This window comes from Leptinotarsa decemlineata, unplaced genomic scaffold (genome assembly GCF_025532065.1).
Source record: "Leptinotarsa decemlineata unplaced genomic scaffold, Ldec_3_MD MMD2_tig00001064_RagTag_RagTag, whole genome shotgun sequence".
NCBI lineage: Eukaryota > Metazoa > Arthropoda > Insecta > Coleoptera > Chrysomelidae > Leptinotarsa > Leptinotarsa decemlineata.
Genome location: NW_027412558.1, coordinates 8,601,113 through 8,620,367, shown reverse-complemented (window position 1 = coordinate 8,620,367; position 19,255 = coordinate 8,601,113). Strand labels below are relative to the sequence as shown.

Below are 19,255 nucleotides of genomic sequence, written 5' to 3'. Positions count from 1 at the left end.
TGTGAGTCTCAGTCGCAATCATGGAACACTAATTTAAATGGTGACTAGAAAGGATGGCCTAGTTCCAAGGCGGCAACTCGGCAATTGTTCACTGCATAGGGTCTTAACTTGTGGCGTCACAAGCAATAATTCCTGACCTAAAATTCAATTTCTAATTGAATATTTATGGATATTACTTATTTTTTATATATTTACTTTCATTCACTTTTCATTCATATACATTTCTTATACACCAAGCTCAATCGATCAAAATGCTTGCGTCATAATATTCAAAATGTTGCTTTCCAGCAAATGTTTCCGTGTTCAAAATTGAAACGGAATCGAAAAAATTTTCATCAGTAGTGACAATTTCCAAAGGGTCAATATCAAAATACGTTTAGGTATTAATATTATTATTAATGAAAGACAACTCAGCATCTAATTTGGATTACCCTGTAACTTTGGGAATTTTCAACGATCAATCATCAGTCAAAATTTCACAAAATGCCATTCATTCCCACCAAAGATCGAGATAAAATTTATGAAACGATAACAACAAGACTTTTCACGCATCAAAATAACAAGGACCATATTTTGGATTCAGAAGTAAATAAGTTCTAGTTTTACTCACTTGCAACTGTGAAAATTTTTCTATTAATTGCAGACACTGAAGAATTTTTCTATAACAAAATCAGAACCATCAACAAATATGAAAATTTTAAGCGGAACTGCTATTCAAAACTCAACAATAAAGGCTGGTGTAAGTAACGCAATATAAAATATATACACAATATTCATCCAAACATGATACAAGGAGCTTACGAAAATACAAAACTTGTAATAATGTTCGTTACAATCAGATTTGGAAACTATTCAAAAATAACTTAAAATTTAATCGGTTTGTGTGTGTCGTATATACTTCGTTTCGAATAGTGACAACGCGGGGGAATAAAAACAGTCAGTAAAACAGTTACTTACGAGGGTTGTCCAAAAAGTTCCATTCTCAACGGATGTGTACCTAATAATCGATTTTAACCGGAATTTCTGTCATCGGTTGATTGAAGGGTAATAATTTTTGATTGAATTTCTAATTTTTGCAGGTTGTGTATTATAATTATTTGGTTATATCGACTACTAGGGCCTTTATATATTATTTTGAAATTAACGATATCAAAAACTAACATCGAATGGAAGCACACCTGTATCTTCTACAGTAGAAAACCAAAACCTTTCTTTCCCAAAACTTGATTTCTCCTAAAAATATACTTCTTTCAATTTTAGTGAAATTAGTATTCGAATCAACGCTTTATTTTGATAAATTCATCTTCTTTTTGATATACTGAATTTCACTCATTCTTCTTGAATAATGTACAAGGAAGATATGGGGAATTCTTGTTCTCAATTTTATAACTAAAGAACATGAGAAAACTCACCCATACTTCGAATCGTCTCAGTTCATTCATTCAATTATTTTCAGTTACTGAAAGCAAAAGAAACTATGCCAGATGATAAATTAGAAGATGAAGATCCGAATTCCACCACCACTATAATAACATCCATAAAAGAAGGGTCGAGAGAAAATGATGAGTATAAAACGGTAAATATGAAAACAATCGATGTGAATGTTTATTGTAACAATCTTTTCAGGATTATTCATTCACATAAAAATATACACGTACATGTTCTTCCGATTTGAAAACTTTTTATATAAATAATTCCAACAACACCTCAGCTAATAATTTTTATACATTCACAAGTAACATGTTCGAAAAAAGAAACAAAATAGCTTGATTATAGTTTATCTCTGCCAAAGAAATTGTACTGACTGGTTCACAGTTTGGATTTCATTCGTTCAAATATATTAAATATACAGATGTAAAATTTTGATGCCCACTTGATTATTTTCAGCACTTTCCACAACTGTGTGTTGAGTGTCTCAGCATATTTCAGAAAATATTAAACAAATTTGTGGTTTCTTTAGTTTTTCGTTATAGAGTGATTATTTTAGATCATTGAAGAAAAATACGACAGAAATTCAATAATTTCTGGTAGCCAAGAGTTGCAGGAGTTGAAAAGTCTTCACAAACAATTACGGAAATCTTCAACTGAACCTAAAGAGCCGGTAAGCTTCATAATTTTTTTTATTCATTAATTAATTATTATTTTATTACACGCTTTAATTAGCTTCAACTGTATGTATGTATGTACCTATATGTATGTATGTTTGTTTGTTTGTGAGTCTCCTCTTCATTTCATATCGGGATCTGTATTTGACATAATTGTTTGACCTATTCGCATGTACTTCTTCATTTGAAAAGGGTATTTTTTTATTACCACGCGCGCCTGCTGCCTTCCTTGGGCTTGGTAGCTGATTCTCGGGCTCCCTCTCCGGAATCGGAAAATATTAATGGTCATTTTTCTAAACAATATACGGCTGATTGATCCCAAAGTTTAGATAAAATAAATATAGTTTAAAAAGACTAAAAAACACGCTTTCATAGTATACGAAACTAAAAAATGAAAAATAAATATAGTTCGAACTGAAAAGTTGAAAATATTTTTTTTCAAATAAGCTTAAAACAATAACGAACGAAAAATAATAGTTCTATTGTGAAAAAAGCGTGGGCGCTTTGTGCCTTATTTTTTGTATATCAAGCGCCCGTCGTTTTTTCACATAATATCAGTGTTTTTCATTCATTATTGTTTTAAGCTTATTTAAAAAAATATTTTTAACTTTTTAGTTCGATGTTCTTCAAAAGCGCGTTTTTTAGTTGTTTTTCAAACTATATTTATTTTTCATGCATTATTCAACCGAATACAAATGAATCGAAACTGACCATAAACCCTTCTTGTAGCTTCTGTAAAACAATATGAAAAAGCGTTAACAATCTTCAATAATGAAAGTCTTCATCTTTTTCATCAGATTCAAATATTGACACCATTTGAATAATTTCAATTCATACTTTAATTTTTGAATTTTTCACTTCCATTATTTTGCATGACTTATTGACCAGAACTATACATAATTGACTGTATTAGATAAGGATTAAGTGGTGGTCAAGTTTTATATTTCATTGTTGGCAATCATGATTCTCATCACCTCTGCCAATATCATAAATCGAAATAGTTCATATATTTTCGAGAGAATTTATTTGGTTGAAATTGGGATGATTTTGCAAAGTTACATGGCTGACGGACTGCGAATAGCCAAGATACTCCCTAGGTGGCTCGGGGAGTTATTGACATTGCCTACCCAGGACACGAGGCTAATGACCAATGCAGTCGATGTCGATAACTCCCAAAAAATCATATATATGACATTTTTGAAGCATTTCATTAATCAGAAGTATTATTCAAAATATAAAACTCAAACACCACCTTGAATTAAACTGCGAACATTTTATGTGGCGTCATCTAATGTAAAAAAAAATGAGGTTGAAAATTGACAGCAATTCAGTGGTGCCAATAATGAAATATAAAACCCGACCACCAAGTCAATTTATGAAATCCAAAATAAGTGATACTCTCCCTGGTATTGATGTTGTGAACTAGAGACAAATACATTAATCATCTTAGTAGACATTAATAAGGTTTTTTGGTCGCTATTATATCGATTCTTCTAGTGAATTAGTGAAGATTTGGTCGATTATCCCTTTTTTCCGATTCAAAATAAAGCTATTTAGAATCAACTTGAAACTATCAATACTATATGTCCAGAAATGTAATTTCTGGGAAAAAGATCTCGATGTTGTGACATCAATTTCCATTATTTTCCGCAAAAAAGTTAACTTTTTCGTGGAAACGAGTTTAGGAATGAAAGAGTATGTTCTAAATAAATAAGATGAAAATTAGGAAGTGTGTCTTCACTACATCAGTCATTTTATATGATTAAAAAAACTTCAACAAACACGTTTGCCTTTACTACACAAATCTGAAATACGACAATCTTACTCAACTAAAACTCAATCAATGTATTGCCAACAAAACATGTAATTTTCGTATAATAGGAATATGATCAAACATAGAAATTATAAACAAGCAATTGAATGTATTAAAAATTAAATCCGGTGTAGACATATGTGTTTTGCACGTTCCCCACCATGGCGCTGCCATCTAATTTTGAATTTCCAATATCTATGGATAGGAATATCAAGCACCATTTTTGCACTGACTTTCGACCAAAAGAGGTCAGATGTCAATCTTGCTGAAGTGCCCATCAGTAAGTTGAGGACCGCTCGGGGGATGGAGTGGAGTATTAGGTTTTCCTCGCAAATTAGTTACTTCTGGGCACTCAACCCGGGAGGGGGCATAGGGGAGGCACCACTTTCGTATTTCACACCTAATAATTGAAACTTGATGTTTTTTGAGAACAGGCAGCCTGTCACCTTGTAACAGGCTGCTGTAATAACAGTGATAATAAAATAGAATAGTATAGTTGTCTTTACCTTTCTTCAGTTGTTTGAACCACGACGACCCACCTTAGAGGCCATCAGAGAAGCTATTGATAAAGTGAAACAGATGGAAATCAACCGCCACAAGAATGTTGGAACGGATGACGATGAAGCTTCTTCTTTTTTAGTGAGTGATGCATCGACGTCAACCGAGAGCCGGAAAAGGAAACCTAAGAAAAAGAAAACAAATTCAACACCTTCGAGTACTGGAAGCAATGTCTCGCCGAGAAAGCCTTTGAAAAAAACAAAAAAAGAAAAAAATGTTTCAAAACCGAAATGAATCCTAAAAACGATGACTGAAAAACTATATTTCATTAAATATCATGCCAATAAACTTACTTTTTATTCATTTTATTTTCAAACATGTTCTTCACATTCCATACCAGTAAACACGCCAGTGCGGTGAGAAAGTTATCGAAGTGCTTGAAAATATGGTAGTCGATTAGCGAGAGGACTGAGGAGTATGGTTAGTGAGCCAGAACTTCGACGCATAATTTGTTTATTTTTCAGACGGGGATTTGTGAAACGTGATGCGATGGGCGTTTGTTGTGAAGCAAGATGGAACCTCTTCTGTTTGGCCCGGTTGCAGGGAGTTATAGTGAATCACATCAGCCGTTGACCACCATACATTAACCATGGTTTTTTTGCCATTGGGAAGTGCCTGGGTGGCTCATCGGTGTCCAACCACTGTCCTGAACGTCTTCTGTAGATGATCCAATTTTCATCACACGTGACGATCCGATTAAAAAAATTGTACCCCTTACGTAAAAGCAAAGAAGAACAGACCTTGACAATTGCTGACGATCGTTCAAATCGTGGGGCGTCCACTTTTAGAGCTTCTTATCCTTTCCAATACGTTTCTTTCGCCATCCCACACACCGTTTAAGATGGGTCAGTCTCCACCAGAGTTCTCAAATCCTCGTCCTGGAATACTGTAGGTCGATCACTTCGGGGCTCATCTTCGAGGCTAAAGTCTCCGGAACGAAATTCCGCAAACCAACGTCGAACAGTGCGTTCATTAACACTATCATTGCCAAATGCCTGGTTAACTTTTCGGAGTGTTTCGGCAGCCAAGTAACTTATTGGCTTGGAATCTTTTAATTTTCAATTTTTCAATTTTCATTTCTTGTTAATAATTATTAATTTTCATCTTGTGTTAATAGTTCAATTTTTTTATCGTTTTATTGTTGCTTGTATTTTATTTCATTGTAATTTCAGTTTTTTCTGCTCAATATAATTATTTTTTTTTTCAGCAAATCTTTTCAATTTTTTATAGATTCTTTCAGGGATTTTAAATCAATTTATATGATATTAGCTATTAGGTACCCACGGCTTCGCCTGCGTAGGATTTGGTTTGTCACATTGAGTTTCGTGACAGACCATTTCACACAAATAGTTACAATATTTTTTTGTCAACAATTAAATTTTTTTTAATAAAAAGTATCCTCCAAGAACATCTGTACACATTTTCATGATGATCGGTTTCTAGTTTTTGCGTGAAACCGTAACAAACAAACTTAGTAGGGAAGTAGGAAATGGAAATCCAGACTAATGAAGCAGAATAAATATTTATTGAGATATGGGACTTCAAAAATACATTGAAACGGATAACACTTTTGAAACAACTAATATATTATTAAACACAATTTGAGTTTGAATTTCCTTAGTTATTGGCTTCAATCAATCGGTAGCTTTTGGTATAGGATCCTCCATTATGAAAGTTACGGACTTACGGAGAGTCAGTTATTGAAGTTCCACAACCTACAACTATAATACAGTTATAGGTTTAGACATTTTTTTATAAACCCATCTGTTTGAATATTCCAAATATGCCAAAGAATAAGGCAGAAAATATTATTGAAAATTATTCTGCCAGATAAAAGTCCTTTCCTTCTAGTAGCAGAGATTAGCATCTTCTTTTTTGAACTGATTCTTATTTTCATACGAGAGATATTCAAATTTTAGACAGTTCGAAAAATTAAATTATTTCAGAGCCTTTTTGTAAATTATTTAATAACAATAGAATCATAAAAATGACACATTTTGTTTGAAAGTTGAATTTCACTGCCCTTTATTCTTTTCATGAATAGTGAAAAATCAGCTGTATTTGCAACAAAATCTCGTTGTGTGCATGTGCGTTCGCGTTTTATTGCAGGAGCAGTAAGAATTTCACATTGGAAGGTACCGTTATACTACTTTCATAATATTCCTACTATCGAAATAATAAAATTTTAAAAATCATCCAAATCCTGCGGCAATGCTGTTGAATTCGTAAAAGATCCTGACTATCTCAACAAGTGTAGCGATTCATGAAAAATTTACGAAATGGAAACCCCTGTAAACCACCAAAATAATTCCTTCAACTTAAGAGTTTTTTATGACATTTCCTGGCGAAGTTATTCAATATACACATACTTCAATTTTGTTTGCAGAAATCGATTATTCGAAACATCTAAATTTCTACTTGTACAACTCAAGCTTTAAAAATTCAATTTTCAGAAACAGTTTTCTTTGTTTTTGTATTTATTTAGTGTGAAGCCATTTATAGTACCTGTTTCGAAACCTTGCGATTTCTTCAGTCAGACGTATTTTTAATAACGGTGTAGAAAGAATAGGACGCCTTGATGATCTGAAAGAGGATATGATTATCTTAAGAGAACGTTTATTCTTTGTTATACCAACTGCAATAAAAGTTCCCAGAGTGAGGGGAGCGAATTTTCCAGCCGTGAGACGAAGAGGTCTTTTTGCTCGAACCATAGTAAAAATCATCGCTCTTTTGAATTCCGAGTCTGCGGTAATCCAGTCACATTGCCAAATGTAAAAAGGCATATTGTCGGCCTAAAAACAAATTTCAAAAAATCACTAAAAATTTAGAAAATATTAAAATTATATCGCTTGATGGGACTTTAAAGAAATCGCTGTTCCATGAATACACCATGAGGTATCTACATTTTCATTTACATGTGTCAAAAATAGATATATAAGCACGTCTTTAATGATCTATTTTGTTGTTCGAGGAAAACAAATACAGTGCAAATATATCTTTGAATTTTATATATCTCTTAAATCGCTCGCTTTACAGAATTGCTTTAATTATCAAAACTGTTCATAATAGAATTCCATATCTATAACACTGAATTCAAAAGTTATTGCCATCGAAAAATACTTTCAAGCCGCATCGCCATCTACAAAAATAAAAAAATTAAATTGACTCTTATGTCAAGATGATTTCATCATTCTTGTTAATTCCCTAGAGTTTGCAGAATTGAAATGTATCCCTAGTTCTGGAGATATCTCGTGTGGGAGTTTTTGGTGAAATGGCCTGTACATCAAGCGCAATGGGGAATGTTCCTCCTGACGAAAATCAAGTAATTTTCATAAAAAAGCTCTAAAACAACGTATTTTAAACTTATCATTTCAACCTTTTTCTTTAAAAAATTATTTAAATACTTAAAAAAGAGGAATGAAATAATGCATTCAACATTTAAAGGGATTCGTTTCTATTTCACCATTTGGCAACATCGGTTATAGCTAATAAAGGACAATGAATCTGTTGCCTGTATGAGACAAACAAAGATGACATATTTCGGAGGCGTGCTGTTCTGTTCACATTCTGTGACATATGACATTTTGTGCACCTAACCTATCTTCCTCTATATAAATGAATAACAAAACAACTGTTGTTTATGTGGCTTGTGGAGGTGGTATTGAACTATAATTTATATTTTGTCTTAATTGTTGATTTATAAAGATAATTTTCCTTTTTTAAAGTAGAATATCTAGGTACGTATAAATTATTTCAACTTGATATAGGCGCTGTTGCCAATATGTGAATTAGAAAAAAATGCCTTTAAAAATTGAAACCCAACATTTGAAACATCAATTTGAATACTTTTCAAAATAAATTTGAAAAACTCATGAATTAAACTCAACTTTATTTTGTTCAAACTTGCATTTCCTGTAATAACCCAAACTGAGTAACATTCCCCATTATCAATATCAGTAATGGTAGGCAATAAAAACGAAAATCTGTTTCTATTTTGACTCTACTCTGACCAGAAGTTATGGCAAAGCAAACCCTTCAGAGTCCTTCCATGTCTATTTGATCTGACACTCCGAATTATTCGAGGAAATATTAGCATTATCATATTAAAATTATCCACTATCTAAATTACCTTGAGGGTAACTTCATTTCCAAACCAACAATACAGTATAAGCTGAAAACCCATAGCTATCATATAAACAATCTCCGCCAAAAATTGTTTGCTAGATGCAGGGGTCTGAAAACAATAATATTCACTTGAGTGATCATGTTGATATTGAGATCCTTGGAACCCTTTCCCATTTTGCAAAAACACTTGACGTACAGATAAAGAAATGAAGAGATCCTATAAGTTTCAGTCTACCATTCACAGAGGCGCTGAGTACACCTAAAACTGACACTGCTTGACAATGTCAAATAGGTACTTCAATTTACATTTGAGAATAAATTGATATTTACGATCCATGAATGAAATATGAGTGACAGATTTCGATTTGTGCTCCATCTATGAAAATGTGTACAAATTTGTGTCAGTCTCACTTCTCGCGTAGAGAGATTTTGACAAAACAAAAACAGCACCAGGGTTTCTATGCTTCTTTAGTGAGACGGTAGTTTCATGAAGACCAAATTCAAAGGGAATTTAGTTTTTTGGGAAAATTCGTGGCCCTTTGTAAATAACAATGAAAAAATTAAATGATTATTACCGTCGAAACCAGATACAAGCACGAACAAAGTATAAACAAAGTTGCTGTAGTTTGGGATAGTGTCAAAAATGTATGTATATTCTCCAAATCTTCACAGACCCTAAAAAAATCAGAAAAAAAGAACGTAACTGTCTCATTTCTGATGCTATGAAACACTTGCTTGTAAACTGTTTGGAGATGCCTGCAAACTTTTTTCATTTCTTGGTTTAAAATTATTTTCAGATCTTGGGAATTGTAAAGTCCATCCGGAGTTAACAAAGGGCCTGTGGTTTTTTCAACAGACCTTTCTCTGAGTGTCGCAAATGCACCTTGGATGATATCCAAATTCATTCCTATGCAGTTCATTATATTCATGAACAATGTGTCCATGCCCACTATGCTGAAAAGTATAATACAATTAAAAAAATTGAGGCAGTTTAAATAGGGTCACTAAACATATAAAAGGAGGGTCGAGATCAAAAAGTAAATAATGTGCGTACAAATTAAAAATAACCTCAGTGTCATGAAAAAAAATTAATTAAACTGTAATTATGATTTGCGTTTTCCATTAGCCTTCAACGCGTTTGTAACGAAGGAGCCATGTCTGTAACAATATGAATATATGGTCGTTACAAGTATCCATGATTATGACCATTTATAATTTTATAAAGACGCATAAAAACCCTGGGGTTTGAACAGATTCGCCTTCGTTTTGATAAAAACTCTTGACGCGAGGGACGATACTGACCCATAATAATGTAATGCATAATGTAAAAAATCTTTTACTTAATATCAATTCATTCCCAAATGTAAATAACACTGGAGAACGTATCATCTTTCCCTCTAACCGATTTCCTGGAGTCTGAAGTCCACTAGATACTCGTTAGGACAACAAGAGGATTGTTCTGAATTCTTGGAGTTCTTGTTGAATACTCTTCGTAGTCATTATTACGCCTTTGTCAAAGACGAAACGGACTGGTTAAAGTTTAACGATAGTTGTGTCACGAAGTGTTCTGGCGATTGAATTTATTGGAGCCTCTGGACACACCCTATATTTTGTTTCATGAGAGAGAGGACATGGACAGATCAAGATCTTCAGAGATGTGGTGCTGCAGGTTTTTCCGGGTTTTCCTGTAGCTGAAAAAGCAAATGCGCCACTGGAATCAATGAAGTCGCCCCGGAGCGCCAATTAATTTTTATTGTTGTTTTACAATTTCACAAATAAAGTTAATTATAACATTGAGAATTGAAATATTAATTTTATATTGTCAAACAGTGTCACTTGTAAGGCCGGCCACTCACGTACATTTCTAACAGACAGTTATAACAAAACAGTTGAAACTAACAAAGCTGTACGTGTGTGGCTATTTTGGTCACAGTTCAACCCCAATTTTTCAACTGTATAGTTTAACTAAGAGAAATGAAATCATTCATATTCTTTACTGAAATGACAAACTGAACTGAGTGTGTGTGGCGGTTTGAACTGGCATTGTCCATACTTCTCAGTTTAGTTTGTGTCGACAACTAGAGTCAAACTTCCCCTGAACCCCACTATGTGACTAGGTGCCGTTTGTTTCTCCCACAGGCAGACAGGTGAACGTCGCGCACCGACCGAGCATCACTATAATAGAGTGTGTATCAACATAGAATAGATTATCATCATAAGTTTTTGACTTAAATTGAATAATCTTACTTTACAAAATATACGTTCATTTCTCCACCTTGTCTTATTTTTTATCAATTCCTATAAACAGTTCACAATCATATGAGACATTTATTGTGAGCTCCTCGTAGCAGTGATGAAGTCAGATCATGGTCACATATTTTTTGATCGTGCAGAAGTGCACCATAGTTCTTAGCCTACACCCTCCTGCCCTGTCATATGCCAGCAAAAAATGAAATATCTACCCAATACATCAAAGACGCCGACCGGGAGTGAATTTACTTGTGTTTACTTCTATACGGTGACTATAGAGTGTGCATCAACATGTCGCGTAAACAAAACCAAGTTTATGTTGACTTTATCGAGCTATATCGATCGAAACCTTGCTTAATTATGGCTCATTACCATGATCGTGCAAAAAAAGGATGCAGCGTACAATAAATCGGCAAAGAAGTTTGAGCAATTGAAACCTGGTGCCATAAAGAAAAAGTTATGGCAAAAATAAAAAGCCTAAGGTCACCAATGTTTACCCTTTTTATTTTTTTTCTTTTTTGTACTAACGTTGCAAAAAGTAAACCGAGCGTGGCCATACCGTCGTTCCCGTTTGAAATCATGAAAAAAACTGAACAGTAAAAACTGACAGTTAAAACTGCACGTGAGCGGCCGGCCTAAGAGTACTCAGCACCTCTGTGAATGAGTAGCTGAAACTTATAGGACCTCTTAATTATTTCTTTATCAAGAGTGCCGTAGGTCGAGAGTTTTTGGCAAAATATTTAACATGGGAAAGGGGTCCAAGTACGGAAGCGTAAAAGGATCAAATAAATAAATAAAGTTTGAAAAAATAAAAAACACGCTTTTAAAGAACATCGAACTAAAAAGTTAAAAACATTTTTTTTAAATAAGCTCAAAACAATAACGAACAACGGGTGCTTGATATACAAAAAAATATGGCACAAAGCGCCCACGCTTTTTTCACAATAATACTAGTATTTTTCGTTCGCTATTGTTTTAAGCTTATTTACTTTTTAGTTCAATGTTCATTAACAGCGTGTTTTTTAGTTTCTGAAACTATATTTATTTTTCATTTTTTAGTTTCGTATGCTATAGAAGCGTGTTTTTTATTTTATCTAAACTTGGGAATTAATCAGCCGTATATTGTTTGGAAAACTGATCATTGATATTTTTCGATTCCGGAGAGGGAGCCAAAGCCCAAGGCAGCAGGCGCGCAAAGGAGGGTTACAAATAAGGCAGCAGGCTCGCATAGGAGGGTTACAAATAAGGCAGCAGGGGCGCAAAGGAGGGTTACAAATAAGGCAGCAGGCGCTCGTGTTAATAAAAAATATACTTTTTTCAATCAAGGGATACATTGTTATATCAAGGAAGTTACGTACAGCGCAATCTGCCCGCAAATAGATCGAGCAATAATGTCGATATATCAAAGAGGTTACGTACAGTGCCATCTTCCCGCGAATAGATCAAGCAATAAAGTCTATATATCAAGGAGGTTACGTACAGCGCCATCTGCCCGCGAATAGATCAAGCAATAATGTCGATAATTCTGTCAAATAAAGATCCCGATATGAAATGAAAAGGAGAGTTACAAACAAACATACATGTAGGGGAAGCTAATATAAAGCGTGTAAAAAAAATTAACCGTTCTTACCTATAAGCGTAAGAAAACATAGGTATAGCCTGATACCCCAATGCTATCAAATAAGTAGTAGAAGTAGCACATCGGAATGGCATCCAACTATAATATGGCAATTTTTCGGGTAATGTTTTCCTTGGATTACCCTCTTCATACTGAAGCGCTGCTATAGTGGGTGGTATATAAGATGATATCAAAGTTGCGTGTGCAAGCATGAAAAATAATAGCGTATATTTAATTCCTTCTTTCTTGTATGTCCTTGAAATTAAACCGGGAAAAAATTCCCTTTCAAAACTGTTTTCGTAGTGGAGTTCAGCAGATTCCAAAGTTGTCATGATCTTTATTAGGTTATTTCCTTGAAAATAAAAGAAGATGACCTGAAAAATATTTGAAGGATATCAAATAGACGACCTCAATACGAAATCACTTCCAAATCAGTCATCTCCTGATGATGCTTACTTTGTTAACGAAACGCACGTCTTAAATACATGAAATTCATTATGGCCAATTTTAGATAGATAGATAGGTAGCTTATTCTTTTTGAAATTAACTAACTATTCAAGAAGGATCATTTTCAAATTATTCACTTTTTAATATAAGAAAATCAAACTGTCGAAAAATAAATGAATATACAAACAGATGATGATTGAATATTTTATTTATTATTATTATATTGGATTGTTTGTTGCATGCCGAGGTGCATTTTTGAAATTGTTTCCAAGGAAAGGAACTCATTCGATGTTTTTGATAACAGGAGAATATAAGCCAAGACAGGTAACAACAATGTAACGTACTGAAGTGTGAATCAATTGAATATACTTCCCAAGTAAGTTTTGGACATTAATTGGATATTATGTAACTTCATACAGAGGTGAAATTAAATATTACACAGTCCAATGTCCAAATCCAAATCTATAAAGTCAAACAATTTATCTTCAAATAATAGTCAAATAGAAAAGGTAGGTATATTCATTTGTCTATATAGTATAAATACGTTTCATAAACACATGAAGAGTGCTAGTAGTCTATTACTAGGTAGATTGAAATTGATTTTTTACTTTGTCTTCACAAATTTTTCTACCTACTGTAGTAAGTAAATCTTTTTTTTTAATAGTATATTTTTATTTCGGTATTTCCCTATTATTATAAACTTTGTAGTTTCTTGAAAACAATAAAGTTGAAAGTAAATTCACATATTTTATGAAGTAGGTATGTCGATTTATTTATTGCTGCACCAATTTGTAAACCTTTTTTGACTGACCAACGACAAACACAGCCACTTGCACATATTGTTAAGAGGGGAAAAGAAGCCCCATCTGTCCCACCAATTCGTATTTATTTTTTACTTTTTAAACAAGAATGGGTTTGTTTTTTTTTGGTAAATTTGATTTGCTTGATTCAAGTAAAGAGAGGGACTGTAATCATTGCCTCGAATAGTAGGATAACATAAAAAGGTAGGAGATATTCAAAATGAATTCGATTCGAACCGGCTGTGCAAGTTGTATTCTTCGACTTTTTTAACAGAGCTGCATATATCACGAGAAATAAAGACTCAAACATATTTTCTACCCTGCCAAATATTAACCCAAACCGTAATAATGACGATATGTTTCCCTGATTTCATAGATTTTTGAACATGTCTCTTAAACTTTGAAGAGGTTCAATTATTAGCAAAATTAATATGAATCCAGCCTGGTACTTCCAAATGATAAACAAATCTGTTTTCAATATTTCTCTTTTGAAGCAGCTCCTTTCTTATACAGGGCGTAACTTAAGAGATGACTTTAATTTTGGGGGATGGATTTCCTATGATATTTTATGAAAATAATTCATATAAACAAACATATTTCTTAAATCGCTTCGATTTGATAATAAAAGGATGTTGAAGTGGTGATGGCACAGGTAGCAAAAGGGGCTGTCATCAGGGGGATTACCCCTCATAAAGCAGGAGCAATAGCAAGTCCTGATAGTCTAAACATTATGAAATATGGCGATATCCCAAAAATTTTCCAAACAGCATCAATTTGCACAAAAATTTAGATTTAAATTCTACTTACTCTCTACTTAAAAATTGACCCCGTACCGAGGGTTGCTTATACCTGGGGGTGTATGTCACCCCTTCTCGAAGGTGAAAACTGTTTACTAAATCAATCGTTGCACTTTCCCTGCTCACTGAAAGGTAGAAATGGAACGTAAACACTTTTCCCGGCGCACATTTCACCAATCAAGTTTGCATCATCAGATGAGTTTGCGTCGTCAGAAATACCAAAAAACTCATTCACATTTCCCTCGAGTAAGAAAAATATATCTTAAAATATACCTAGTCGATACGTTAATTGGGAAACGTATATTCAAGAAGTGTCTTCATAAATCCTCGAGTTTTACAAAAGACAATGAACCAAGATAAAATAATAAGTTGGAAGGGATTTTCAAAAAACTGAACGTATACTTTAAAACTGTCTTTTCACTTCAGGCATTGTAAGGAAAAGTCTAGGATTTATGCGACAAACATATGTTGGTCTGAATAAGCGAGCTAATGAATCTCGTTTCAAAGAACACACACCGTTTAGAAGTCACAAGAAAGTTCTCGTTTCCCGAAAGTTTGCAGGAAGCAAGGTGTGGTATATGGGAATATGATCACACTAAAAGTGGAATGTGTCAGTTCACCCTGTAAAACATACATATAATCGAAGTAGGATGGATTGAACAAGTGAAGGAGGACCTTCATTGGGATTTTGCTTTCAGTGAAAAGAGAAATTGTACAATATTTGCATTACTCACCTTCACAGCGCCCATTAAATGAGTAAGAGCAAAACTCACATTTTTTATCAAGTCGTATTCATTATTGTAAGTATAAATCAAACTTAGAAATTCAGTAAATGTGAAAAATACATTAACAAACAGAAAAATTCCTGTGGCATAACCAGTGTATAACAACTGAATGGTTTTGTTCTTGGTTTCTGGTCTCCACAAGCCAGCACAACGCAAAATCCAGCGATTCACAACAAAAAAGTCCTCCACGTAGGGAACGGATGACATTTTGGTATCGTGTATGTAATATTCTGGAAAGCGTTTTTGTTTTTATACACAGATACGGAAATTACAGTTAATAGGAAAATAATATGTATCCATATACACTTACTTCTGAATCGAATTTCCAGCTTTTGATCTGCTGTTATTTATTAAAGAATCGCATTACATTCGGAACTGAAGATCAAAGAGTCAACATTATTGAAGGATATTAGAAATTCGGCATGTAATTTTGAAACACGAAATATTTTGACATGAAAATCGTGCAACTCAGGGTAGATGAAATGCATTTTGATGATAATAAGAATGACTCAAATAATATATAGTATGTATAGCTCATAGTACGTTCCAAAACCTTTGTCAGGATTTATTAATTTTCATAAGAGGATTGTCACTGTTAAGTCCTGAATTCCTCATAGAATACACACTACTTTAATTAGTGGCTACTTCTCGCTGATAAATGTTCATACTTTTAAACTATATAATTTCTGTAAAACTGGGTTTGGATAAATTCAGAAATAATTATTGATGAAAAATGAGAAATAAAACTTTCTTTGTTCTTTTACCACTTTTATTCGTAACTAATGTTGTTACTGCAGTTTCGTCTTACAAGGACATTTTCATAAATATAGATCGGAAACTCAAAATATGTACTTAACTATACATACTATACATAAAAAATAAAAACACATAGGTACATATACACCCATATATATATATATATATATATATATATATATATATATATATATATATATATATATATATATATATATATATATATATATACCCACACAGCACTAGATATTCATGGAATATTCCCTGTATATCATAAAACGAACGTATATATTCCAAATATTCATAGAATATTCTTGGAATATATACATGCCTTTAGAATATTCATAGAATATGCTTGAATGAATATGGCAGGATTATTCCCGAAAGAATGTGCATAGAATGTCTATAAATGGATTATTCTCCCTTGAATATTCTAAGAATATTGTCGCTCGAATATACCATATGGTATATTCTTAGAATATATCCCCACGGTATATTTTGGAATATTCTATACAATGGAATTTTGAATTATCTTATAATAACGTATTCAAATAATTCAATATTATTAAAAACAAAAATATTTGAAGATCTTAATCGAATGCATAACCTAATGTATATAACCCTGATAGTGTTAACCAGTTTTTGAACTCAACGCAAAGATTCTGGATGAATTGCTCCAACAGCAACTGTTGGAAACGACAAAAAAATTTGAATGGGCCAATAAATGAACCAATTGCATCAATAAATTGGTTAATTCTCATCCTATTTGTCTTTTTGTATTTGAAATTATTTAATTACAAAGCGAAAAATCCTGGAAACAGAGAAATGGGGAAGTGAATAATTGGAGTAAACGTTTCTCATTGGTCAATTGAAGTGTAGCGCGCGACAGTCGAATAAGCTCTGTGAAAGCGCCTGTCCCTTAATGCATGGTACATTTGCGTTTGCGTAAAATTCGACATTTGATTCAACATGGCGGTTGACGTGGCAGGTTCGCGTGTGTAATGCATGGTGTGTTGGTGTTATTATCAAAGTATAATTCTCTCACGTTCAGTGTACCATTTATAATTTGGGGTTGTCCAATTTGCAGTACAGCGAATAGTTTGATTTTGGATCTTCAAACAGGAGAGTTGCATCTATTCAGTCTTCAAGAAAAGTAAGTAAAATGCAATAGTATCGATAGTAAAGTCATGGTGATTAACCTACTATACCTCATTTTAGGTTCGAGGAGAGTTGGTGTGTGGGATTTGTTGGTTTGACTAAGTACATGTTTGAACTAGAGTGATTTCAGTTGTGTATCTTCAATAGAGAAAAGTAAGTGAATGACACATTCTTTTGTATCATTTGTTTTCATAATTTTTATCACTCGTTTTCAAGATAGTATCAATTTGCCCAAAAGGAAACAGAGTAGTACCTGGTACAGGCAGGTGCGCCAAGGAACTGAAAACGTAATGATTACTTTTTTACAAGGCAATGCATGTTGTTCTCCAAGTCATAAAATGTTGTAAATGTTCATGAGTAACCTATGCGAAAAATATCTATTTGATTTTTATTCCAGTTTTATTGTGCCACTTTCAAATAGTGATAATGAACGTTAATGTACATTTTGTTCCAGGTATTACTATTGAAACACTGGCTGATGCATTGTTGGACAAATATAAGGAAAACTTTTCTGGTGAGCAAAGTTTGAATAACTTTAAGTAAGTGAAATTCATTGAAGAACCCATCATACCACTCATTTTAAATACTTCATTTGTGGGTTTATTTTTCTAAATGAGAAACCTAACCTATTTCTTGATGTAATACACTTTTTCTTTTTCAATGAAATGATATATTTATTATTTTTTAATTAGTGCTGATGAATTCACAGAGTTGTTATTTTAGCATATTTTTTAGTATACATTTGTTTGAGAGTAGGAACATCCTAATTTGAATACATTTCTAATATTTGTAATACGACAGTATTCAGGAATATTTTATTCAGTGAATAAATATTTTGAATTAGATTTTTTATTTTTAATATTGGTTGAAACGTCAAATATTTCAGTGTATATTGTTTTTAAAATATATTTGTTTATGAATATTATGTGTTTTATTACTTGTGTGAATCTTGTATCAAAATGCAATATATACATGCCTAATAGCGGTTACTCGTCACATTCTTGGAATATTCCAAATATTCCTAGAATATTCATAAAATATATTTAAAGAATATTCTATGGTGTTTCTCTATTGTATATTCCTACAATAAACTAAGAATATCCTGAATATTTTATAAATATTCCTCGGGTTCTATTCCTGGAATATTCTTAATAGAATATACCTTAGATATTCTAAGAATATTATAAGATATTCCAAGAATATTCCCAAGGAATATTCTTAAAATATATCAAAGGTTCGCCAGGAGCACTTCCAGGGAATATTCTTCAGAAGATATATATATCCATGGCATATTCATAGCATAATACAATATCCTCAAATGTATATTCATGAAATATACCTGGAATATCTATTGCTATGTGGGTATACATATACATAAAAGTAGATAACTATTTAACTAAGGTAAAAGACATGCAGTGAAACCAATAATCATCATAACAATGTATCCCTTTATAAAAATTATTCTACGCTATAACATCCCTCATTAGGTACAGAAAAGATTTGAATAAGACTCAGTTCACTAGTTCTTTTGACACTGGTCATTCTCTTCCTTGTTATTCATACTGTTTGCATTCATCAAATATCGATTTTAATTATGATAACATTACATCTGAAGCCAATTGCAATGAATTTGAAGAATCATTTTGAAATTAATTTGTACTATTGAGATCAAATAAGAAGAGAAATCGTAGAAAACGTACATATTTGAAAGATTATGTCACTGATTTAGATTCAGATAATGTAGATAATGTTGTTGATATTGAAATTTGCGTTTTGTTTCGTGATTATTATTATTATTATTAGTTTTAAATTTGTGATGTACTGTTTGGAACCTTTGGTGTAGTAATGAATATTACTGGAGTTTTTTCCCAACACCAAATCGTTATTTTTACACCTCGACACGTGTTTCGATCACCAAGTGATCATCTTCAAGAGGAAATTTGTTAAAAAAAGGGGGTAAACATGTTATAAGTATGTTCATTACTCTGCATTAAAGATGGTAAGCTAGGATGATTGTCATGACGACAGATAACAAGAATAGAG

General features: G+C 32.8%; 2 protein-coding genes and 1 long non-coding RNA gene across 5 annotated transcripts; 2 read left to right on the top strand and 1 right to left on the bottom strand.

Moving 5' to 3' along the window:
* The first annotated feature begins 327 nt into the window (after nt 1-327).
* LOC111509114 (uncharacterized) lies at nt 328-4,768 on the top strand. Its single transcript, XM_023164811.2, has 5 exons — nt 328-585; nt 644-739; nt 1,457-1,576; nt 1,988-2,101; nt 4,435-4,768. The coding sequence occupies exons 1-5, from the start codon at nt 484-486 to the stop codon at nt 4,708-4,710; spliced, it is 708 nt and encodes a 235-aa protein (XP_023020579.1). The 5' UTR covers nt 328-483; the 3' UTR covers nt 4,711-4,768.
* Nucleotides 4,769-5,982: 1,214 nt separating this feature from the next.
* LOC111509029 (odorant receptor Or1) lies at nt 5,983-15,505 on the bottom strand. Of its 2 annotated transcripts, XM_023164701.2 has the most exons (8): nt 15,248-15,505; nt 12,482-12,843; nt 9,337-9,555; nt 9,177-9,276; nt 8,606-8,710; nt 7,113-7,268; nt 6,982-7,059; nt 5,983-6,197 (listed from the first exon to the last, which is right to left on the bottom strand). In XM_023164701.2, exons 1-7 carry the CDS (start codon nt 15,503-15,505, stop codon nt 7,006-7,008), a joined length of 1,254 nt encoding a protein of 417 aa, XP_023020469.1. In that variant the 3' UTR covers nt 5,983-6,197; nt 6,982-7,005. The 2 variants fall into 2 exon arrangements, with proteins under 2 accessions (XP_023020469.1, XP_074031736.1); XM_074175635.1 differs by lacking the exon at nt 15,248-15,505 and having other exon boundaries at nt 7,109-7,268; nt 12,482-12,878.
* A 781-nt stretch (nt 15,506-16,286) lies between these two features.
* LOC141482420 (uncharacterized) lies at nt 16,287-18,134 on the top strand. Of its 2 annotated transcripts, XR_012465524.1 has the most exons (3): nt 16,287-17,207; nt 17,273-17,365; nt 17,667-18,134. It is a non-coding gene; the product is annotated as an uncharacterized lncRNA (long non-coding RNA). The 2 variants fall into 2 exon arrangements; XR_012465523.1 differs by having other exon boundaries at nt 16,287-17,365.
* The last annotated feature ends 1,121 nt before the right edge of the window (nt 18,135-19,255 follow it).

Coding starts and splice junctions, on each gene's coding strand:
- LOC111509114 (XM_023164811.2), top strand. CDS start 484: ATGCCATTCATTCCCACCAAAGATCGAGATAAAATTTATGAAACGATA. Junction 740..1,456: donor ACTCAACAATAAAGGCTGGT/GTAAGTAACGCA, acceptor AATTATTTTCAG/TTACTGAAAGCAAAAGAAAC. Junction 2,102..4,434: donor CAACTGAACCTAAAGAGCCG/GTAAGCTTCATA, acceptor ACCTTTCTTCAG/TTGTTTGAACCACGACGACC.
- LOC111509029 (XM_023164701.2), bottom strand. CDS start 15,505: ATGTCATCCGTTCCCTACGTGGAGGACTTTTTTGTTGTGAATCGCTGG. Junction 8,711..9,176: donor GCTTGTATCTGGTTTCGACG/GTAATAATCATT, acceptor TATTGTTTTCAG/ACCCCTGCATCTAGCAAACA. Junction 7,060..7,112: donor CTCTGGGAACTTTTATTGCA/GTTGGTATAACA, acceptor ATCCTCTTTCAG/ATCATCAAGGCGTCCTATTC.